General features: G+C 43.1%; 1 protein-coding gene, 1 long non-coding RNA gene and 3 other non-coding genes across 21 annotated transcripts in view; 1 reads left to right on the top strand and 4 right to left on the bottom strand.

Moving 5' to 3' along the window:
- LOC128109083 (uncharacterized) overlaps positions 1-17800 on the bottom strand; it is a 124238-nt gene extending 106438 nt beyond the window's left edge. For 3 of the 17 annotated variants that reach the window (XR_008217653.1, XR_008217647.1, XR_008217650.1), the window contains exons 1-7: positions 17597-17785; positions 16763-16820; positions 14093-15339; positions 13695-13799; positions 3534-3692; positions 2993-3123; positions 1315-2545 (exon numbers count right to left, since the gene is read on the bottom strand). This is a non-coding gene — a long non-coding RNA (uncharacterized LOC128109083). Of the gene's footprint in view, positions 1-1314; positions 2546-2992; positions 3124-3533; positions 3693-7979; positions 13800-14092; positions 15340-16762; positions 17525-17596 lie in introns of those variants that run through there. The other 14 variants (XR_008217660.1, XR_008217664.1, XR_008217662.1 and 11 more) reach the window with 14 other exon arrangements.
- Positions 3156-3227, bottom strand: Trnaa-ggc (transfer RNA alanine (anticodon GGC)). Its single transcript has one exon. It is a non-coding gene; the product is annotated as a tRNA-Ala (tRNA).
- On the bottom strand, positions 3739-3810 carry Trnaa-cgc (transfer RNA alanine (anticodon CGC)). The gene has a single exon. It is a non-coding gene; the product is annotated as a tRNA-Ala (tRNA).
- A 274-nt stretch (positions 17801-18074) lies between the features above and the next one.
- On the bottom strand, positions 18075-18146 carry Trnaa-ugc (transfer RNA alanine (anticodon UGC)). The gene has a single exon. It is a non-coding gene; the product is annotated as a tRNA-Ala (tRNA).
- A 2603-nt stretch (positions 18147-20749) lies between these two features.
- On the top strand, positions 20750-23468 carry LOC128109081 (transcription elongation factor A protein-like 4). Its single transcript, XM_052736160.1, has 2 exons — positions 20750-20879; positions 22019-23468. Exon 2 carries the CDS (start codon positions 22042-22044, stop codon positions 22606-22608), a length of 567 nt encoding a protein of 188 aa, XP_052592120.1. The 5' UTR covers positions 20750-20879; positions 22019-22041; the 3' UTR covers positions 22609-23468.
- The last annotated feature ends 842 nt before the right edge of the window (positions 23469-24310 follow it).

Genomic DNA, 24310 nt, shown 5'->3' with positions numbered 1-24310 from the left:
ACTGTGGGAGCCCGTTTTCAGGTTCCTCGTGGCTTTTCCCAGCAGGTCCGCATAGAGAGGATGATTGGACCACGGGCCTGAGTGCAGGCGTCTGAGATGGTCTGCACTTGGCTGTGCTGGGGGGAGGTCTTTTGCTCCACCCCTTGTCATTTCTATAAATACCCTAGGGAAGAGACTGTCGGGGCCAATTGAAATAGGTTCCTGGTCCTCTCAAGGCTATCCCATATTTTCTGTTTACCTCCACAATGTAAATCCTTCTATCTAACATTTCCTGCTACTCTCACTCAAGAAAACACTTGTGGTGTTGGTGGGTAGTGTCTCCCAATACATAAATACATGCTTACAAATGTCAATACAAAAACTCAGCTCTCACCTCAAAGGAAGAAGAGAGAGTTTATTCTGGAATCAAAAATGAGTGAGAAAATATGAGTGGGACAGATTTAGGTTAGAACAAATTCCATGTCACAATGAAGGAACAGTTGCATGCAGTTTGTCTAGTAACAGAATGAAGAAAATTATGAATCAAGGCACTCCTTAAGTGCATTGGTGGAGATATTAAGTAGGCTATTATGGTAAAGCAGAGAAACTTCAGCTACAGGCATTAGCTGCCTTGTGATGACACTTAGTCCTTTGGCAGAAAATTAAGGCTTTGTTAAAGTGACATTTTCTGATTTTTTTTAAATGTCAGGTCCAACTTAGTGACAAGATGCTAGATCAGTCCAACACAGAGGGGCCGAGTTAGAGAACAGCATTGCCTAATAGGAGTACTCCATTTGAACCTACAGTAATTGGACCAGCATGCTATTGGAATCAACATTGGCAAGTAAAAGACCAAAATCTACTGTCCGTGCTTACACCAACACATTTACAGACCATTGCCTACTGTGCGCCAACATTTTCCTATGTATCCCATGCTGACATCAAGCCTGTGCAGAGTCAGGGCTGAAAAGAACTGACAATATTGCTGCTGCAGCCTCTCAGGCACTGGGAATATTGGCACATGTACCATGCCTGGAATGTTGGAGAACTGATGGTTGACAAACAAGAAAAGGCAATTTGGTGCAGAAAGTATGGTCTTTCTGCAAACAATGCGGAGGCAAGTGTATATCCATATCCACAAATATAAATAAAAATCATATCATGTGCAAACACCACTCAAAATAAATTTGAGATGGAAAAATATAAAAAATATGCCTATAAATGTCAAAGAGAACACACAGAAGAAAATCCTTGTTTCTGGGACTGAGTGAAGATATCACAGACAAGACACCAAATAAAACCACAATTGAAGAACTGGAGAAGGTGAATCCTTACAATTTAAAATCTCCCGCTCTTCCAGAGGATGGATGAGAACTGAGAAGATAACTCTATGGCTAGGAGAAAAGTTAGAAAAACACATATTTAACAACAAATTTCTATGAATCATACAGAAAAGCTCACAAAAGTCAGGCAGAAAATAGAAATTGAGAAATGGGAAAGGTTTCAGGTGTGTTGTTCAAGAGGGACATTGATAGGACTGTCCTTTTTATAAGAGATTCATTAGAAATATTAGTGCCATATGCAGAGAGCATCATGGCAGGGATTCTGAGGAGACATCAGGGCCACCTGGTGGGTGGGTATCACAAAAAGGGAAAATAAAATCCCAAACTGGTGCCAAGCACACAGTATCCCACACCTGAAGTCCCTTCACGAGGCAGCTGAGGCAGGAGAATGACTGAGAGTTCTCAGCCAGGATAGGACACAGTGATTGCTGTCTCAAAAGCAAATAAAACCTCAAATTACTAAAAACGAAAAAGAAAATCCTCTAACCAACTGCATATTGAAATCATCATCTGAGACATGCAGGGTAATCATTGACTTCTCTTTAGGCTTTATCACTTACTGTCCCCCCGATCCTGAGAGTGAGCAATCTCATCCCCTTTTCACAGAGCAGGAAACTGGGATCAGAGTGTGCTCACATTGTCTTATGTCCCTCCTGCTTCCTTCTTCAGAACACCTAGCCCGGACAATGACTCCAGCACACCCGTCCCTGCACAGAACAGCACACTGAAGAGGCACAATAGTTTCAAATTTCTCTCCTTCTGGAGACACACTGGCTACAAATCCTGAAGTGGGGGTGAACCTACTTGGGTCTGGGATCCCTGCATCTTCCTCTCCACCCTCAGGAAGAATCCAGTGCTCACCTCCAGGAATGCATAAGCTCAGCTCAGTCCAAAACTAGGGATGCTCATTTTCCAGGACACCGCCTGGATCGCCATTGAAAACAGTCTTCATAATGAGCCCAGGTTTCTATGACAACAGCAATGCTTCCCCTGTTCAGTAAGCAGGAATGGTTCTGCCCAGCCCTCCCTTCCTTTCTCTCAAAGCAAGAACTCTTCACCCTTGTTATCACCCGAGAAAGCATACCCATTAGAGAAACGGCCACCAGCAGGAAAGCAGAGCTTTGCTTTTTTGTCTGTAAACCAAACATATCCCTTGAAGCGTGACCATAGTCTACTCACCTGAATATGGTGGTCTCCATGGAAATGTCATCACTCTGTTGTCACTGTGAGAGATGAGAAATTTCTTCCAATAAATAGCTATGCATATATAACCTCATAGAGGAAGATAAAGTCTGGGACACCTTGTGCAGAGACATGCTGCAAAAGAAAACCTTGAACTCTGGAACCTCACATATACAAAGCATACAAAGCATGCACTCTACTGCTGAGCTACTTCATTGATGAAAGCACTTAAGAGAGAAAATGATCAGCATTCATATTGACTACAAGGTACTGTGTCAGGTCTTTTCAGGCTATTTTATGGCTTCCAGTTTAGGGTTGACAAGATTTTAAGGACATGTAAAGAATGAGAAAACAATCTATTTTCAATAAATAATAATAATAACAATAATAGTACCCATTAGTGAAACTGCCTCCAGCAAGAAAGCTGAGTTTGCTATTTTTTCTGTGAAGAAAACATATCCCTGCAGGCACAACCATGTTCTACTCACTAGACTATGGCGGTCTCCATGGAAAAGTAGTCACAGTCATAGATGAACATTGATGTCATGGTAACAGATGAACAATTTCAACCAATAACTGGCCCAAATTGAAAGTCTCTGACACCTTGTGCAGAATCATCCTGGAAAGCAAAATATGGAAGTTAAAATTACTAGGAGATGCCGAGAATCGAACCCGGGACCTCATACACGCCAAACATGTGCTCTACCACTGAGCTACATCTCCGCGTTCGAAAATGTGTTGATCAAAGCCCATATGAATGCTGAAAGACTGATTCAGCGTATATATTGACTACAAGGTTCTGCGTCAAGACATTTGAGTATATTTTATTGTTTCCAGTTTAGGGTTTTGATAAGATTTTTAGGACATATAAAGAATGAGAAAACAATCTATTTTCAATAAAAATAATTATAATAATAATAATAGTACCCATTAGAGACATTGCTACCGGCAACAAAGCTGAGCTTGTTTTTTTTTTTTTTTTTCTGTGAACAAAACATATACCAAGAGGCATGACCTCATTGGACTCACCAGTCTATGGCGGTCTCCATGGAAAAGTAGTCAAGGTCATAGATGAACATTGTTGTTATGGTGACAGATTTCATCCAATACTTTCATCCAATAATTAGCTATGCACATATGATCCCCTAACAAAAAGTTAAAGTCTAGGACACCTTGTGCAGAAACATCCTGAAAAAGAAAATTCAAAAGTTAAAAAAAAAAAAAAAAACTGTGTTGGAGATGCCGGGAATCGAACCCGGGACCTCATAAACGCGAACTACGCGCTCTACCGCTGAGCTACATCCCCTTGCTTCTCACCTAATTGATCAAAGCCTATATGAATGCAGAGACACTGATCTCCCATTCATACAGACCTCAAGGGTCTCCTTCACCTACTTTGAGTATATTTTACGGCTTCCACTTTAGGGTTTTCATAGGATTTTTATCACATTTATTGGATGAGAAAATAATCTATTTCAATCAAAGTAAAAAATAATAATAAACCACCTTATGCTATTTAAAACAAGGCAGGAAAACAATAAATAATACTTTGAATTATTCAGGCCCATCAATTTTAATTCAACTTTATTTTGTAGTATTAGTTCAACTTGAGACTATCATGTGGGATTCATAATTATGTCTTGCTGACTAGCAATATGCTAGGATATCTGAGAGCATGTCAAGTTTCCTGAAACCTTCCTATTCAAACCTCTTTTATCTTTTTTTTTTTTTTTTTTTTTTTTTGGTTTTTCGAGACAGGGTTTCTCTGTGTAGCTTTGCGCCTTTCCTGGAACTCGCTTTGGAGACAAGCATGCCTTAGCTTTCACGGCTTAAAGCCAGGCGGTGGTGGCGCGGGAGGCAGAGCCAGGTGGATCTCTGTGAGTTCGAGGCTCAGCCTGATCTCCAAAGCGAGTTCCAGGACAGGAGCAAAGCTACATAGAGAAATCCTGTCTCAAGAAAAAAAATATATACTTTTTTTCTAATTTTGGACAGTCTGGTCATCTTGTTCCATAACTTTCCAACACACTATTTATCACTTCATTTATTCCAATAACTAAATTTGAGGAAACTGTTTGTTCATAAAACCCTAATGCGCTGTCACTTCCTGTAAGTTTATGTATCTCTCTACATGCGCTGTAAGCTTCTGAAATGAGAGGTTTGTTACATGTGTCCCCTTTTTCTCTCATCATCTGGTATATTTCTCAACACACGAAATCATTAAATAAATTATATATATACATACATATATGTGTGTGTGTGTGTGTGTGTGTGTGTGTGTGTGTGTGTGCGCGCGCGCGCGCGCGCGCGCAGGTGAGTGAAAAGTGATAACTACAACCAGAGAAGATGCCAGATTATAGATGACCAAGTCTACAGTTAAGGACATCGCACAACCTCAACAAACATTGGAACACTACAAAGAATGCAATCAAAATAAGACTTTACTATATAACACCTAGATAAAGACAAGGAGTAATAGCAATCAAGTAAAGGTAGCATAGGAGAACGAGAGCAATCTAAATAAAATGAAGACAAAAGCAAAAAGAGAGGGAAGGAGGGAAGGAACGAAATGTCAGATGAGGGGAAGGGGAAAAGCAATAACATTTCACTGCTGATTGTGGTCTAGCTTTGGGGCATTGGTGGATAAGTACTGATACTCAAGTGACCTACTAGTAACAAAATAAGAGTCAGTATATCTCTGTGAACCATGATTCCTTTGTGTTATACTTCAGTCTGGGAATCTTCCTTCCATGATTTTTATTCACAATAGGTTTTTCTCCATACTATATCCTGATTAGAGGTTCCCTCCCCTCTACTCCTCCCTGTTCCACTCCACCTACCCTCCCATCTGGATCTACTGTGGTTCTGTCTCTCATTAGAAAATAACACGCTTCTAGGAGATAACAGCAAAACACAGCTAAATAAATTAGATTAGACAAAACACAGCTATCAAATACAAGCTGGACCAGGCAAACCAACAGGAGGAACAGAGCCCACAAGGAGACACAAGAATCAGAGACCACTGGTTCATTCACTCAGGATCCCATAAAAATATGAATTAAAGAGCAACTAACATATGGAAAGGTAGAATATATACATAGAGGACATGGTGAAGACCCATGGACCCAAAGTGCTTGCTACTTTACTCTCTGTGAGTTTCTGTGAGTTGATTTAGAAGGACTTGTACTCCAGATGGGAATCACTCTACCTCAAATTCCAGATATACCACTCTTGGGCATATACCCCAAGCAAGCTTCATCCTTCCTTAAGGACACTTGATTGGAGCACAAAGCTAATTAGTCTTAATAATACAAACCCAGAGTCAGATATCAGGGTGAAAGCTGAGAGATCCGAGAAGCAATGAAGCAGCCACAGTCAGCTCTTACCTCTCTGATTGCTCTGAACTGAAGGGGCAAAGCTCCTGTCTCCTCTCTTGTAAGGCGTTTACCCACCATCCCCACAGCTCCCCAGAGTTTTCTTGAGTGTGAGCAGCAGGAAATATGGAAGGATTTATATTGCTGAGAATATTGTGGAGATAAACAGATAGAAAATAAAGGAGAGCCTCGAGAGGGCCTGAAACCTTTTCCAACGGGCTCGACTGTCTCTGCCCCAGGGTTTTTATGGAGACTCCAAGGGGTGGAGCAAAAGACCTCCTCCCCCAGCACAGCCAAGTGCAGACCATCTCAGACACCTGCACTCAAGCTCATGGTCCTAATCATCCTCTATGTGGACCTTCTGGGTAAAGCCACGAGGAACCCGAGAATGGGCTCCCACACTCTCTGCCTCATCACTTTCTCTCTCTGCCCAGTCATAGCCTTTCCTGTCTCCTCTCTGTACAGACCTCCAGACCTCTATGGTTAACTAGTGGCTAGTACCACCCTCTGATCTTCAGGCAAGCTTTATTTGTCAGAACGAAAACAAAATACCAAAACACTTGCTCAACCATGATCATTGCTGCTCTCTTCATAAGAGCCAAAAAGTGGAAACAACCTAGATGTCCCTCAACAGAAAAATGGATAAAGAAAACCTGGGACATGTAAACAATGGAATATTACTCTGCTATTAAAAAATGACATCATGAAATTTGCACGAGAATGGATGGAGCTGGAAAAAGAATCCTGAGTGAGGTAACCCAAACTCAGAAAGGTAGAGATGGTGTACATTCCCTTGTACGTGGATATTATTGTTCAAATAAAGGATAACCTAGCTACAATCCACAGTCCCAGAGAGATTAGGTATAGTGGAAGGGACTGGGAGGACACAAGGATCTCCCTGGAAGGGGGAACTAGAATAGATTTTATGGGTAGACTGGAGGAGTCTAGAGCAGCAGGATCACCTTGGCTAGTGGGGGAAATGGGTTTGAGGGAGAGAATGCAGGAAGACACAGGTAGAATTGAGGGTCATCTGAGGGGTGGCATGGACACCTAGTGCAGTGGAAACTTTCTAAAATATATGAAGGCAAGCCTAATGAAGTCTCCTATAATGAGGGAGACAGAGTCCCAACTGGCAATCTCTTGTCATCAAACAACACTTCCATTACCAGGACTGGGTCACATGCATTGGAGATGTTGGAAAAAGGGGTCCCATGGAAATCCCCAAACAACCCAGGCTGTTGTCAAGACAATAGGTTGCTCTCCACAAACTGAAAGCAAGGCCCCACTGCTGAAGGACACTCACACACAACTCATTGAATATGGAGAGGTCAAGCTGGTGCCTACATAGAACCTTCATTCCTACATCCTAGTGTCTTTAGAGTAGGAAGGTACTCTGTGGGCTACCAAAAGAACAATAGAACTATCAATCCAGCCAAAAGTCCTCTTATCTACACTGCTCTCCTGCTTGCAAAATATGGTAGGGCAATGTTGGCAAGAAGCTTGTATCTGATTTGAGTGAAGGCCCACTCTACCAGATGGAACCCATACCTGATACTGCCTTGGTGACTAATAACCAGAGACTAGATGGCCCTGAGACCTAGTCTTAAAGCAAATACTACTGTTTTGGGGGTTTTTTGGTAGTGAAAAAATGAGTTCTAATGATGTTAAGCTATACTCATAGATCAGAGCCTTGGTCTGACCTCATCAGATAGGCTTCCTCCTGCAGCAGACAGAAACAACTACAGAGACCCACAGGCAGACATGTGTGTGTGTTGTGTGTATGTGTGTGTGTGTGTGTGTGTGTGTGTGTGTGTGTGTGTGTGTGTAAGAGAGAGAGAGAGAGAGAGATGCAGAGAAAGAGAGAGAGAGAGACATAGCCAGAGTGACACAGAGAGAGAGAGATGAGAGAGAGAGAGAGAGAGAGAGAGAGAGAGAGAGAGAGAGAGAGAGAGAGAGAGAGAGAGAGAGAGAGAAACTCTGGAATTTAGACAGAGGTCTAAATAAGATGTGTCCATCAAATCTATCCACTCAAGGAAACCTGAGGAAGAGGAAGCAGAAAGAGTGTAAGAGCAAGAGATGATGGAGGACACCAGGAGACCATCACCTGAAAAAGGCTGTCACAGGGACTGAAGCAGCGTGCACAGGGCCTGCATGTCTCTGCACCAGGTCCTCCGTGTCTACATTACAGCTTTCACCTCATGTTTTTGTGGGACTCCTGACTGAGTGACAGAGTGGGTCTCTGACTCTTTGGCCTTCCTTCGCTTCTTGTTTCCTTCTGTTGGCTTGCCTTGTCTAACTTCTGTGTGATAGTTGGATTTTATCTTAGTCTAATTAGTTTGGATATGTTTTCTTGCATCTCTTAGAAGCCTGTTCTTCTCTAACAAGAGTCAGAAAGGGGGTGGATCTGGATGGCGTCGGAGGAAGGGAGGAACTGGAGGGATTAGAGAGAGAGGAAACTAACCAGGATATAAATGAGAAAAGAAAGTATTTTCAGTAGAGGCGGAAAATAAGCAATGTTGTCCGGGTAGCTGTCATGATGCTATGCTTCTGTCAACCGTGGTGTGCAACTGTTCCTGCACACGGGAAATGCCTCTGGAGATGCAGTCCTCCCTTCCCACCTTACTTTTCATTCAAAGCAAAAAACGTCTTCCTTAGAAGGCCACCAACTGAGAAGCATAACTACAAGGATCTAGGTGGACACAATCAACAGAACTCAGGTTTTGGAAATAAAGTATCTCTTGTCAGGAATTTAGCATATTATGGTAGTGAGCTTATGCAACTACCAGCAATGTATAGGAAGGGATATATGGTAGAGCTATGGGACATGGACATTCCTCTAAAGAGGAATGCACAATCCATCCATGGCAGAAAACTGCAAGATTTTCCTCCAACACCATCACTAAATAGCCTAGGAACACTAAAATACCCAAATAAAACAAAACCAAAAAAAATCCCCCCAAAATACCAAAAAACTACTTTTAGCCCAGATTGGTGGCACATGCCTACAATCCCCCAACTCCCTAAGTGGAGAAAGGAAGACCAGGAGTCCAAGACCCTCCTCCTTACAATGTAAGTTTGATGCCAGTGTAAGATACAAGAGACCAAAAAAAGTCACCAAAGGAATCTCAAACTTATTTGAAAGAAGCAGAATTGGCATATTATACTTATCTTAGTAAAGAGAAACTTAGCTACTTAGTTGAACCACATTGAATGGTCTCGGAAACTCCTTCATTCCATTTTTCTCCCCTGGGTCATCCAAGACCACAATACATCTAGACTCTCTACAACAAACATTAACTTCATCATTAGTTTAGAAGGAAACAAGCGAGTACATAGTCCAGTCATGTGCCGTTAAATCTCATGGATGATATCTTGTTTTAGCCATCAAATGTGCTGCTGTGCCCTTGAGGGTAGATTTGAAAAAGAGCCAACAGATTTTTCCTCAGCCTGTCTCCTTGGATCCCCAATTTCACTATGGTCTTTTTCCAGAAGTGTTTGAGTATGTCAGGGGTCCTCCTAATACTTCCCTCTTCAAGTCCCAGAACTCAACTAACTTAAAATCATGACAAAACAATAAGAAGATATATGATTGAATTCTTCATACATGGTAATAGAAATACAAACATATGAGAACATTCTTAACATAAATATAATAATTCACACATGTATCAACAGTCTTTTTATCAAGGAAAATCATGATATAAGATTACGTATGGAAGGTAATTATGAGTAATTTCTCAGTTCTGAGAGGCAGGTGAAAAGGAAACATAACAAAACTTCCTCATGGAAATCCCTTTAACAAGTTGCATTAGTTACTTTTTTGTTACTGTGATGAAAGGTCATGAAAAAAACCTCCATAGATCGGGAAAATCAACCATGGCAAAATCAGTTTGCAAAGTCTGAACACAAACACAGCAGGGGATTTCCTTACATGTGATTTAAGCTTAAGTATTGAAAGGTATACTGCTGTGGGATGTTCTGTATGGCAAATGTGTTGCTAATTAGTCAATAAATAAAACACTGATTGGCCATTGGCTAGGCAGGAAGTGTAGGCGGGACAAGGAGGAGAATAAAGCTGGGAAGTGGAAGGCTGAGTCAGAGAGACACTGCCAGCCGCCACGATAAGAAACAGCATGTGAAGATGCCGGTAAGCCACAAGCCACATGGCAAGGTATAGATTAATAGAAATGGGTTAATTTAAGCTGTAAGAACAGTTAGCAAGAAGCCTGCCATGGCCATACAGTTTGTAAGCAAAATAAGTCTCTGTGTTTACTTGGTCGGGTTTGAACGACTGTGGGACTGGCAGGTGAGAGAGATTTGTCCTGACTGTGGGCCAGGCAGGAAAACTCTAGCTACAGTATACAGCTGTGTTCTTTCCAGTGTATGGTGCCCTGGCAAAAAGAGTGCTAAGGTGTGTCCTTTTGTGGAAATATAAACTAGAGCACTAAGCAAACCCCATGTTAATAAAGAGACTTAAGAACTAAGAAGAGATTATGAACCGTGACTGATGTCACACTACCTGGCCAGATTTCCCTAACTGTTCCAGGTCAGACCATAATACATTTTTAAAAATAATCAAAAGTAGTTAAACTATGAGGAGAAAAACCCTAAACAAGCAAATCATTCGTCTCATCCTTATGATATATTTTAAGACATATTGAAGCGTGGCATTAATTATGGTGCATGGGAATAACCCCAGCACTTGGAAGACAGAGGTGGGCATCTCTGTGAGTTCAGGCCTTGCATGGACTACAAAGCAATTTCTAGGATAACCAAGGATATTCCTCAGAAAATGACTGTCTATAGAAACAAAAACAATTATTAATAAGACATATTTTAGTGGATACCTGTTCCACCTATGACCTTGAGGTACCAGCCCACAGGGCATGGCCTCAGGCAGGCTTGAGACCTGGGGAGCATGAATGCCTGGCTCTCCTCCTCCCTCTGGACTCGGGTAGTGTGGACTGACTTAGGCAGCAGGAGGAGCATGGGACAGGATATCAGCCTTCCAGGACTCTGAGATGATTTTGCCTTTTTTTCTGTTTAGTGAGTTGTTCTCTCCAATTTACATCCTAATAAATTCCCTCTACCCCTTAAGCAGACTCCCTTGGATTTCTGCCTACATCTGGTGCCCCCAACGTGTGGGTGGGCCATCATTACAGCCCTAGTGGCTCTTTAAGAGCTCACCTGTCCATGTGGGCTTGGGAGCACCGTGACGGGCTTAAAGACACAGGCACAGGGTGACAGGGGCCACAGTGTATGTCTGGGGAGCAAAAAGTTCTGGCCTCTGCAGGTGGCAACTGAGCTGCAATTAGCAGGCCAGGGATATCACACCTGGGTGCCAATTGTAGCCACAAGTTTTCTTGTATCCTGCCTGGTCCTGCAGACTCTCAGTCCCAAGTAAACACACAGAGGCTTATATTAATTACAAACTGTATGGCATATGGCTCAGGCTTCTTGCCAGCTAGCTCTTAGAACTTAACTCAACCCATTCCTATTAACCTATGTTTGGCCACTTGGCTTCATGACATTACCTGTTCTCTCACATCTTGCTTCTCCTGGCGGCAGTTCCCAGCATTTGCTGCAACTACACTCTTCTCCATCTCCATGTTCAGTCTGAATGTACTGCCTAACCTTATTCTGCCTCACCATTGGCCAAACAGCTTGATTTACCAACCAATGAGACCAACGTATATGCACAGCATATAGAACCACATCCCACAGCACATATTGATTCCAGAAATAACAGAAAATCCTTTTGGGTTTCTTGGGCTTATTGATAACACAATTTTTAAAAAGACTCAATGTATTTTTGATGACAATAAAAAGTTAAGAATTGTTTATAATTTTATGTGTATGGGTATTTTGCCTGCATGCATGCATATACAGACATTGTGTTCTGGTGTTGGAAGAGGTCAGAAGAGGATGTCAGATCCCCAGGAAATGAAGATACACATGGTATGGGTGCTGAGAACTGATCAAGGGTCTTCAACAAGAAAAAGGGCTCTTAACTACATAGACATCTCTCTAGCATCTGGAGGACAATGACATTAGAGTTTAAAAGAGAAAACCAAATGTCTTTAGAGCACTTGTTCTTGCAGAAGACCCAGGTTTGGTTCCCAGCATCCACCAGGAGGCTCCCAGCCATGCACAACTCCAATTCCAGGCATCTGCTGCCATTTCTGACCTCTTTGCATACCAGGCACCCAAGTGGTACACAGACATTTATGCAGGCGAAATACTCACACACATAGTATATAATAAATAAACCTAAGAAGGAAAACAGAGAAAGAAAAACCTGAAAAGCTCCAGGACAGGTAATTGCAAATCTCGAACAGAAAAAGAGGAAAGCTGTCCCATCTGAATTAGTCTGCATGGCTGACACACAGGGTTCATAAGCAGCCACACGGTAGGGAGGGAGGGAAATTTAGAGAAAGGTCACAGTGTCTGGGAAGGAAAGAGAGTTAGTGAAAGCACACCAAGAAAAGAGAGGAAAGTGGGCAACCCCTAGAGGCTGCAAGATTGCAGCTCTGAGGGAGACTGCCAGAGGAGCATGGCTTATAGAAGGGGAGGCACATTACCTCATGAAGGGATCAGTACAGCCCCTTTTGTGTTTTTGGTTTGGCTTAGGGGAAGGATCTCCATTTTTGAGAAGAGGTCCTTTGGACTCCTGGTTGGCTGACCCTCCTGGATTAACTCTTACCAGGGAGAGAGTGGACTGTCTCCATTCAGAAGGCCATTTCTGTCTTTTGGAAGAGAGGCAACATAGTCTATTAATGAGGTTTCAAGACTACTATAATGGGACCGCCCCAAGGCTAGGTGAAGGGGGAGAGAGGGGCATCCCACATAACAACAGGGACTCCTTGTTTACAACTCGTTAAAGCAATGGAGTCACACAACATCATTTGTTTGTCAGAGATGCAAGTGAGAGAGCTATGTGATGGAGATCTTTTTAAAGCTCCTAAGATTTCAGGCATGGCATAACAAAACAGGAATTTCTTGAGAAGATATAACTGGAACAAGGCATCTAGACACTGAGTATGTCACAGAGTAGGGGGCATATTCAGATGGATTTAAAGGCAAGTTGGGTAGAGAAGTCAGAACTCCCTAAGTACACCTGCCTGCCTTCCACACCACACCAATATATCCAGCCTGCCCTCTATGCCTCTTCTCTGCCACACTTGAGAGTCCTAGTCTCAGACCCAAGCATGGAGAAGCCCTGGAAGAGAGGGCATGGAAAATCTCCATTCGCACCCCAGGGAGATGTTAATCTTCAAGGTGGGGTCTAGAGTTGCTGTCAGAACTGAGAAAGCCACAGACCCCAAAAGAGCATCCATGTTTGGAGCCCAACACAGGAGAAGAAATGGTGGCTGAGGAGCAGGGAGGGTGGTGGAGGAGAAGGTGGAGGCCGGTGCTGGATTCAGGACAGGTGCCCAGTCACGGCCTTCCATTGAGTGCACAGACCCTGCTTGTGTGCCCAGTCTGCATATCTGAACCTGCTCTTCCCAGCTCATCTTGATGCTTGAAAAGGAGGGGGACCAGAATTGAATCCTTGCAGGTCAGTACACAGCAAGAAAAAATATGATTCAATATAGTCCACATTTCCTTGTCCTCTTACTATCTCTCAGTTCTGTGTGATATTTGAAGCAACAAGTATAAGTGATGTAATGTGATACAGTCCTCTACACACATAAAGAAAATGTATTAGAGACTCTGTTCTTAAAAGAGGTGTATGTAAATGAACGATATTTACAATAACATCAAAAAGAGTTAGACATGCAGGCACTCACCATTTTAAGTGCAAATAATCAAAACCTACCATGCAGTTCTGGGACAGCTGATGTAATATATTACTCCTGAGTGCCTTGGTCCTTCCATCCATCTGAGATGACCGAGCATTTATGCACATGGGAACACATTTACCCTGAGAGGATTGTAGATGAAGACAGGATGGGATATTGTTAGCATACTGATGGAGAAGGATGGGGGAAGGGAAATAAGTTACCCATAATATCTCTTATTCTTTTCACCCTGTCTGTCAGGCACACATCACAACACACTGGATTCTTCTCTAGCACTTCCTGCTTCTGGGATGCAGAGAATAAACCCTTCCCTTTTAGACTACTAGGTAGCATAGGGGGAAAGAAAACACATGAAATTGAGGAATCCAGAATGAGAAAGCAATAAAAGCCAGGGGATGGATTGGCGGTGCCTTACCTGTGCAGACTCCATCAGTAGAAGGTATACAATGATGCTTTTCCTCTTCCCAGCTCATCACATCACCATGGACACACACAGTGATACCTAGGAATGCATACACATAATGGAAGTGAGAGCTTGTTCATTTGCCATTACCTTGCCAAGTGCTCTCCCTTGTGTGTACTCATGAACTACTTTCATGCCAGAGTCATCACACTGACTGCATGAAAGAGGCAAGGGAAATTTGCCTTACTAGACACACACAACATGTGTCTGCTTTCTGTCTCTTCAGGCCTCAAAATGATTCTTTGAGGTGGACATCATTAATTCCTTTCTATACAAGGGCTCAGACAGTGCAATGTTTAGACTCAGGAAATGCTCCACAGGCACCTTTAATGGACTCTTCTGGCCAATACCTGGACAAATTGAGCTTCAAAACACAGAATGCCAATATGTGAGGGTAACCGTAATAGGTATTCTGAGACATACTGAGATAAACCCTTGCATGAATAAATAACTATGGGGAATAGATAAGCAATATAGTAAACACCAGATCACCATGAAGAGGCAGTAGGAGAATTATAACACACAAAACCTATCACAGTAATAATAGATTTAACTGACTTTCACAAATATATAATTAGTATCTGTCATATCCCACAGAAATAATCTAGGCACTGAGGTAATGATGTTGGCTGAGGAATACAAGGGAGAAAAATGCATACCACATTTTTTCCTCATAAGCTCCTAATCTATGAATGGCATGAGCACATCATTTAACGTTCAGTGATGAATATGCCCGGCATCTCAGAGACATATTTAGTAAGTATACATACAAATACACACTTACAAATGTCAATGCAAAAACACGGCTCTCAGCTCATAGGAAGAAAGTTTTATTCTGGAGTCAAATTAGTGAGAAAATACAGCTGGGACAGATTTAGATTATTACAAATTCCATGTTACAATGTGGAAACAGTTTCATGTAGTTTGTCTAGTAACAAAGTGAAGAAAACTATGAATCAAGGCAGTCCTTAAGTGCATTGGTGGAGATATTAAGTAGGCTACTATGGTAAAGCAGAGAAACCTCAGCTACAGGCATTAGCTGCCTTGTGATGACACTCAGTCCTTTGACTGGCAGAAAATTAAGGCTTTGCTAAAGTGATATTTTCTGATTTTTTAAATGTCAGTTCCATCTTCATCTGTTAGTGACAAGATGCTAGGTCAGTCCAACACAGAGGGGTCAAAGAACGGCTCCTCCTGGGCTAAAGAGAGCACAAAATTAAATGTAATTAGGCTCTGGGCCTACAACATTCCATGGTCTCCTCTACATCACTGATGTTCTATCAGTCATTCACCAGTCTTTGCAGACCAGATTCTGTCTGGGAATTCCTGTTCACGCATTCACAACATCTCACTCTCACTATCCTAGCTCCCTGGTATTCATTAAGGTGTTTACTGAGAGGTCAAGAGGTAAAACCACATCTTCAACAGATTCATCTCTAACCACTCACGGGATGCTGAAAGCTACTAAATTATGCTCTTTCGGTGTGATTCCTGTGATGATGGCCCATTCACATGTCTCTGGGACATTTCTCTCATTTCTTCCAATACACTGCCAAGGAAATGGGGACAAACTGCAATAATCATCAAATAAAGGTTCCATCACAGCATAATCAATGCTTTCAAACAAAGGGATCCTTCCTAAGTATCATTGACATTTTGTTCTTAATGAATCACAGAGAATTTAATAATTACTTTGCAGAAAATACAAGAATTAGGAATTGTATTTTTAAAATAGTACCTGGTGTAGTGGAATCAAAAAGTGCAAAAATTTAGTGAACAATCTGGGCACATAGATCTACAGTGCCTATAGACTGAAACATCTCAAAACATTGCTGAATTGGAGACTACCTATATAAAGGAGGACATATGATATTCATGGGCCAGACAATTCATTATCGGTAAGATGTCTATTGATTCAAAGATGTCTACAGATTCAATGCAATAACAAAAAAATTACACTAAGTTTTTGAAAACTTGGATAACTACTAATAATCTTTATAGATAAATATACAGTTTGTGGAAAAACCTTAGACACAGAACAAAGTTAGAGAACAGCATTGCCTGACAGGATATCACCATATGAACCTAGAGCAATTGGACCAGCATGCTATTGGAATCAACATTGGCAAGTAAAAGACCAAAATCTACAGTCCGTGCTTACACCCACACATTTACAGACCATTGCCTACTGTGTGTCAACATTTTTTTTGTATCCCATGCTGACATCAAGCCTGTGCAGAGTCAGGGCTGAAAAGAACTGACAATATTGCTGCTGCAGCCTCTCAGGCACTGGGAATATTGGCACATGTACCATGCCTGGAATGTTGGAGAACTGATGTTTGACAAATATGCAGAGGCAATTTGGTGCAGAAAGGATGGTCTTTCAGCAAACAATGCAGAGGCAGGTGTATATCCATATCCACAAATCTAAATATAAATCATATCATGTGCAAAGACCATTCTAAATAGATTAGAGATGCAAAATATTTTTTAAAAAAGCCTATAAATGTCAAAGAGAACACACAGAAGAAAATCCTTGTTTCTGGGACTGAGTGAAGATATCACAGACAAGACACCAAATAAAAACCATAATTGAAGAACTGGAGAAGATGGAATCCTTACAATTAAAATCACCAGCTCTTCTAGAGGATTGATAAAAATTGAGAAGATAACTCTATGGCTAGGAGAAAAGTTAGAAAAACATATATTCAATAAAGAGTTTCTATGAATCATACAGAAAAGCTCACAAAAGTCAGGCAGAAAATAGAAATTGAGAAATGGGAAAGGTTTCAGGTGTGTTGTTCAAGGGGACATTGATAGAACTGTCCTTTTTGTAAGAGATTCATTAGAAATATTAATGCCATATGCAGAGAGCATCATGGCTGGGATTCTGAGTAAAGATCAGGGCCACCTGGAGGGTGGGTATCACAAAAATGGAAATTAAAATCCCAAACTGGTGCCAAGCACACTGTGTTCCACACCTGAAGTCCCTACAAGAGGCAGCTGAGGCAGGAGAATGACTGAGGGTTCTCAGCCAGGATAGGACACAGTGATTGCTGTCTCAAAAGCAAATAAAACCTCAAATTACTAAAAACGAAAAAGAAAACCCACTAACCAACTGCATATTGAAATAATCATCTGAGACATGCAGGGTAATCATTGACTTCCCTTTAGGCTTTACCACTTACTGTCCCACCGATCCTGAGAGTGAGCAATCTCATCCCCTTTTCACAGAGCAGGAAACTGGGATCAGAGTGTGCTCACAATGTCTTATGTCCCTCCTGCTTCCTTCCCCAGAACACCTAGCCCGGACAGTGACTCCAGCACACCCCTCCCTGCACAGAACAGCACACTGAAGAGACACACTGGCTACAAATCCTGAAGTGGGGGTGAACCTACTTGAGTCTGGGATCCCTGCTTCTGCCTCTCCACCCTCAGGAAGATTCCAGTGCTCACCTCCAGGAATCCATAAGCTCAGCTCAGTCCAAACACCAACAATGCTCATTTTCCAGGACACCGCCTGGATCGCCATTGAAAACAGTCTTCATAATGAACCCAGGTTTCTATGACAACAGCAATGCTTCCCCTATTCAGTAAGCAGGAATGGTTCTGCCCAGCCCTCCCTTCCTTTCTCTCAAAGCAAGAACTCTTCACCCTTGTTATCACCCGAGAAAGCATACCCATTAGAGAAACTGCCACCAGCAGGAAAGCAGAGCTTTGCTTTTCTGTTTTGTGAACAAAACATATCCCTGGAGGCATGATCACGTTCTACTCACCAGACTATGTTTGTCTCCATGGAAATGTCGTCACATTGTTGTCACGGTGAGAGATGAGAAATTTCATTGTATAATTAGCTATGCATATACAGTCTAACAGAAGAAGTTAAAGTCTGGGACACCTTTTCCCGGAACCCCCTGCAAAAGAAAAAGGGCACTGGAGATGCCGGGGCTCGAACCCGGGGCCTCATACATGCAAAGCATGTGCTCTACCGCTGAGCTACATCCCCGGGCTGGCTAGTTGGCTGATTAAAGCCTATATGAAGCAGACATAATACACCGGCATTCATAGAGTCTGCAAGAGTCTGCATCTGGTCCTTTGAGTATATTTCATGGCTTCCGTGTTCATAGGATTTTGAAGTCGATAAAGATTTCTTATCGACATTTAGTCGATAAGAAAATAACCTATATTCAATTAAAAATAATGAAATCAATAATAATAATAATAATAATAATAGCAAGCCTTATGCTTTTTAAAACAAGGCAGGATAACAATAAATAATACTTTGAATTATTCAGGCCCATCAATTTTAATTCAACTTTATGTTGTAGTATTAGTTCAACTTGATACTATCATGTGGAATTAATAATTATGTCTTGCTGACTAGCAATATGCTAGGATATCTGAGAGCATGGGTAGTTTCCTGAAACCTTCCTTATCACACCTCTATTCTCTTTTAAAACATGCCTTAGCTTTCATGCCTTAAAAAGTATTTTTTTCTAATATTGGTCGGGCTGGTCATCTTGTTCCATAACTTTCCCACACACTATTCATCACTTCATTTATTCCAATAACTAAATTTGAAGAAACTGGTTCTTTATAAAACCCTAATATGCCGTTTCTTTCTGTACGTTTATGTATCTCATAAAGATATAAAAAACAAAAACAATTATAAAATCGACATGTTGAGTCCAGAAAATTCCACAAATCTTCTTGAGGTTTTTGGTCTCTTTAATAATGCAATTTTAAAAAAGACTCAATGGATATTTGATGACAATAAAAGTTTAGATTTATTTATGTTGTTTTATGTGTATGGGTATTTTGCCTGAATGCATGCATGTACAGCCTTTGGGTGTCTGGTACTGGAATAGGTCTGAAGAGTGTGTTAGATCTCCAGGAACTGAAGTTACAGGTGATTATGATCTTCCATATGGGTTCTGAGAACTGACCAAGGGTCTTCAACAAGAACAAGGGCTCTTAACTACAGAGATATCTCTCTAGCCTGTGGAGAATAATGACATTAGAGTTTAAAACAGAAACCCTAATTTCTTTAGAGCACTTGTTCTTGCAGAAGACCCAGGTTTGGTTCCCAGCATCCACCAGGAGTCTCAAACCATGCACAACCCCAATTCCAGGGGATCTGATGCCAATTCTGACCTCTTTGCATACCAGGCACCCAAGTGGTACACAGACATTTATGCAGGGAAAACTCTCACACACAGAGAATAAAATAAATAAACCTAAGGAGGAAAAAAGAGCAAGAAAAACCTGAAAAGCTCCAGGGCAGGTAATTGCAAATCTCCTCAGCTGCCCTGAGGACAGAGATGAGCAGAAAAAGAGGAAAGCTGTCCCATCTGAATTAAGTCTGCATGGCTGACACACAGGGTTCATAAGCAGCCCCACGGTAGGGAGGGAGCTTTAGGGAAAGAGTGAAGCAGACAGTGTCAGGGAAGGAAAGAGGGTTAGTGAAAGCACACCTAGAAAAGAGAGGAAAGTGGGCAGACCCTAGAGGCTGCAAGATTGCAGCTCTGTGGGAGACTGCCAGAGGAGCAGGGCTTATGGAAGGGGAGGCACATTGCCTCATGAAGGGATCAGTATGGCCCCTTTTGCTTTTTAGTATGGCTCTGGAGGAAGGATCTCCATTTTTGAGAAGGGGTCCTTTGGCCTCCTGGTTGGCTGACCCACCTGGATTAACTCTTACCAGGGAGAGAGTGGACTGTCTCCATTCAGAAGGCCATTTCTGTCTTTTGGAAGAGAGGCAACATAGTCTATTAATGAGGTTTCAAGACTACTGTAAAGGAACCTCCCCAAGGTAGGTGAAGGGAGAGAGAGGGGCATCCCACATAACAACAACAGGGACTCCTTGTTTACAACTTGTTAAAGCAATGGAGTCACACAGCATCATTTGTTTGTCAGAGATGCAAGTGAGAGAGCTTTGTGATGGAGATCGTTTTAAAGCACCTAAGACTTCAGGAATTTCTTGAGAAGATGGAGCAGGGGACCAGGCAGCTGGATGCTGGGCATGGAACATCATAGATAGAGGGCGTATTAGATATATTTAATGGGAAGGTGGTTAGTCTTTCAGTCCGGAAGATTGGTGCGGAGCTGTGCTTTGGTTACTCAAGGTGTGTGCTGGAAGGATGGCGGATGACGGTTGTTTTCATCCAGGGTCAGATCATTGCCCCTTGCATACTCCATTTCCCGTTTAAAATAAATTAATCATTCTTTCACTTAGCTCAAATATAAGTACTTTTCCTTTTCCTTTGGAAAATGCATGAAAGTCAGACAATAAAATTAGGAACTGTCATTTGGTGAGACAAATTTCCACTTTATTCTCAAAAGTGCAATAGCCTACTGTCCACACATTCAATTCACAATTACAGGACTTGCCTCTGTGATTCTGATCTTGTAATAGAATTGAAAGCCACATTGTCAAGATTCTTTCATCACAATGCCCAGTACAGATGAAGAAAAAAAACTGGTATTGAATAAAATTCTTTGTAAAAGCAACTTTCCAACCAGAGAAACAGACACGCCCAAGAGGTGAGGGATACCTGATCAAGGAGGTGCTGTGTGACTGACTCACTGACTCTTCCTAGTATGCAGGAGGGGGGAAGGCTGGTGCTGGGATGCTGTCATGTGACTTGCCAGCTGGAGTGCCCCGCCCTCGCTCCCCAGGGCTCTGTCCCAGAGCCATCTCTCAAGTCCCTGGGCTCCTGGTTACTGTTCTTGCTTCTCTCAGGTCAGTGTGAGGCTTTGCTCCTAGAGGCGAAGGCTGCGGGGTGAGGCCAGCTGGGCGCTAGGAGGGAAAGATTGGAGGTGGAGTTTGGAACAAGGGAGGAGGGCTTGGGTATAGACGGAAGAGGCAATGGGAAATGGAGGCTACTGGGGAGCTTGCAGCCGCTGGGCAGAGGGCAGAAGAGGCAGACACCCCCAAGTATCCCCGCCTGCCTGCTACACCCCACCCAGTATCTTAGCTGCCTTCGCTGCCCCTTCTCTGTCCCTCTTTGGAGTCCCAGTTCTGCACCGGGGCTAGGAGGAGCCCTCTAAAAGAGGGCGTGGAAAGAAAGAGAGAAAGAGAGAAAGGAAGGAAGGAAGGAAGGAAGGAAGGAAGGAAGGAAGGAAGGAAGGAAGGAAGGAAGGAAGGAAGAAAGAAAGAAAGAAAGAAAGAAAGAAAGAAAGAAAGAAAGAAAGAAAGAAAGAAAGAAAGAAAGAAAGATAGGCAGAAAGAAAGAAGGAACAACAACCTTCTGCCATGCCTGACCCAAAAGCCGTTCAGCGCCAAGGTGGGCTCTTGAGTTCCAGCCAGGGCAGGGAGACACAGACACCAAAGTAGTTAGAAGAGCGTCCTCCTTCTGAGCTCAAGGCTTGAAAAGAAATGGCTGCTGGGGAACAGGGGGGATGGAGGAGGACAAGTCCTGAATCCAGCACAGTTTCCTGGTCACAGCTGTTCACGGAGTGCACAGCCCCTGCCCCTGTGCCCTGTCAGCATATTTGAGCCTGCTGTTGCCTGCTTGCTGGGACCCCTGGAAAGCAGGGGCGATCTGTTCTGAACCCCTGCAGGTCAGTGTACAGCAGCTGCCTGTTCAGGGAAACAGGCAGAATTGGGGCTCCACTGCGCACCCCCGCCCTATTCCACAGTGTTTGCTGCAGTGAAGGGGCACAGAGGAGGTGGCAGCTCTTGCAGGTGTGTCCTTGCCTCACCTGTGAGGGAGGGGTGCAGGCAGAAGGCACACTTGGAGGGCAGACAGGCTTAGTTAGAGAACCATTCTCAAGGGCAAGATGCAAAGACTAGATGCATGTGCCTTCCGTGCCCGCTCCTCAGTCTCGGTGTCCTCTCTATTTCCTCTTTCCTCACCCCACCCCCTCCTAAACCCCCAGGACAGGAAAATAAAAATCTGGACATGGAAGAACTCTCGAGGGAGAAGGAAGCAATGCCTTCGATGCAAGGACAGAGGGAAAAGGGTAAAGCGCCACAGGAGGACGGACAGACAGAAGTAGCCTTTTCTCTGGGAGACAAAGAAATGTCAGAAAACCAGGCAAAGGCAGGAGATGAGGGGATGCTGCCAAAGCGCCAGGAGCAGCCAGAGCCTGAGAGAAAAGCAAAACAGGAAGGAAGACCAGAGAGCCAGGCAAAGCCAGAAAGTAAAGGAAGCTCTGCAGGAAAGCGCCCAGCTGAGGACCACCTGCCCAGAAAAGCCAAAAGAAAAACCAACAAGGGGCTGGCCCATTGCCTCAAGGAGTATAAAGAGGCCATCCACGATATGCACTTCAGCAATGAGGACATGATTAGAGAATTTGACAACATGGCAAGGGTCAAGGAGGATGAGAGGAAGAACAAGCAGAAGATGGGGCGGATCTTTTGGATGCAAAGAAGTTTGCAGGACCCCTTCTACCCAAGGGGCCCGAGGGAATTCAGGGGTGGCTGCAGGGCCCCGCGAAGGGACACTGAAGACATCCCTTATGTTTAGTTCCCGGGCAGCATCTGCTGCGCAGAGTGCTCTAACTTATGCTGCTGCTTCGATTTAGGCTTTCCTCCTGATAGCTGCAGCCTGTTTGACCCTTCTGCCTGCCATGTTCAGATTCCAGTGTAGTCTGTTTCCCCTCACTGCGTGGAAAAAGTAATACTCAGAGTGTGTTGTCAAATTCAAGGACATGAGCCTCAGAACCCTCTATGTGGCATCAGCCTACTTCTGTGAAACTGCAACAGATAGTAATGTACACCGAGCAAACAAGTCTGAAAATTACTTGTGTGGTTCTTTTTGGTTTTGTCAATAGTTTATTGTCTCCTAAGATGGCTGCTCCTTCTGGGCATAAGATACAGGAGTTGGGAACTAGCCCTAAGCAGTCAGAACACTGTGCATGTGGGAAGTGGAGTCCTTGCAGTAAAATAGGAGGCAATGTTTGTATTACTCCTGGAGCTCCATGGTGGAAGAATCAATCTCTCCTTTAGTGCTGTAAGGCAGAGCCTTGCCATCTGTGAAATGGGGATAAATCTTACCATGCAAGGTTGTGGAGAGGAGTGTAGGAAGCAGTGAGAATGTGAACGGCCATGGTTTGCTCCTTGCCTCCTTCCCTGCACTAAGAACTCTGGAACTTGGTTAGACACTTGTGGCTGGGCTAAGAGAGGTCTCCACTTTGCTCAGGAGTAAGTCCGGATAACTGCGAGTCCATGCCATGTCTCCCTGGTCCTATGCCTCTTGTCACAGTTCCTCCCTCCTCTGGGGACACTGTGGTGACCTGGAGGCTCTGCATGAGAAAGGAATCCTTTAGCCCAACCACAGGGTAGAGACTCCCAATCTGACTCCAATAAAATTATCTTCCCCTCGTTGGTAGGACCCAGTTATCATTTGGGTCTTGATAATCCATGAGATTCATGGGACTCTTTATGGTTTTGTCTATTTCCACACGGCCCCTCCCGGAATCTTAGAGGGGAATGGTGCAGGAAACAACATGAATGCACAGGTGCTGTGCTGTTCTCCCCGCTGATCTGAGTGCTCACATGCCTTTTCTGGGGAACTGCTTCTGCAGAAACTCATATCAAGCCCTCTGATTCCATTTTCGCAGACCTGTCACCACCACCTCTATCTGTATAGTGTTAGTTTTTTTTACTTGCACTTGTTCTAAAATAGGCCTTTTTTTTTTTTAAGACAGGGTTTCTCTCTGTAGTTTTGGTGCCTGTCCTGGATCTCGATGTGTAGTCCAGGCCTGCCTCTGCCTCCCGAGTGCTGGAATTAAAGGCGTGTGCCACCACTGCCTGGCCTGTATTTACTCTTTCTAAAGCCCTTCATTAGGATGGTTCATTTGCCAAACTTGACCAATACTAATGCTTTATTACATATGAGTAATGTGCCATGTTCACAGGCTTCAGTGTCCTTTCTCTGGTAGAGGAGCCTGTTAATGTTAGCACAGAACATTTTAAAATCATATTTCTGAGGGTTCCACCCCTTGAGAGTTTTTTTTTAAGTTCACCTAGTTTTAATGACCTTGACACTTTTGAAACATAGTAGTTAGATATATACTGTCTCACAATATAGGTTTGCTTTATGTTTTTCTTCTTATTACACCTATATCTTGGTTTTCTTTCTGTTGATGTGTTAAACACTATGGCTAAAATCAACTTCAAGAGGACAGAGTTCATTTCAGTTCGCTGGTTACTGATTACTGTCCATT

This window comes from Peromyscus californicus, unplaced genomic scaffold, assembly GCF_007827085.1.
Source record: "Peromyscus californicus insignis strain IS unplaced genomic scaffold, ASM782708v3 Scaffold_10__1_contigs__length_136768540, whole genome shotgun sequence".
In the NCBI taxonomy this organism is placed as follows: Eukaryota; Metazoa; Chordata; class Mammalia; order Rodentia; family Cricetidae; genus Peromyscus; species Peromyscus californicus.
Note: the sequence above shows the minus strand (reverse complement) of the source record. Positions and strands in the feature narration are given on the sequence as shown.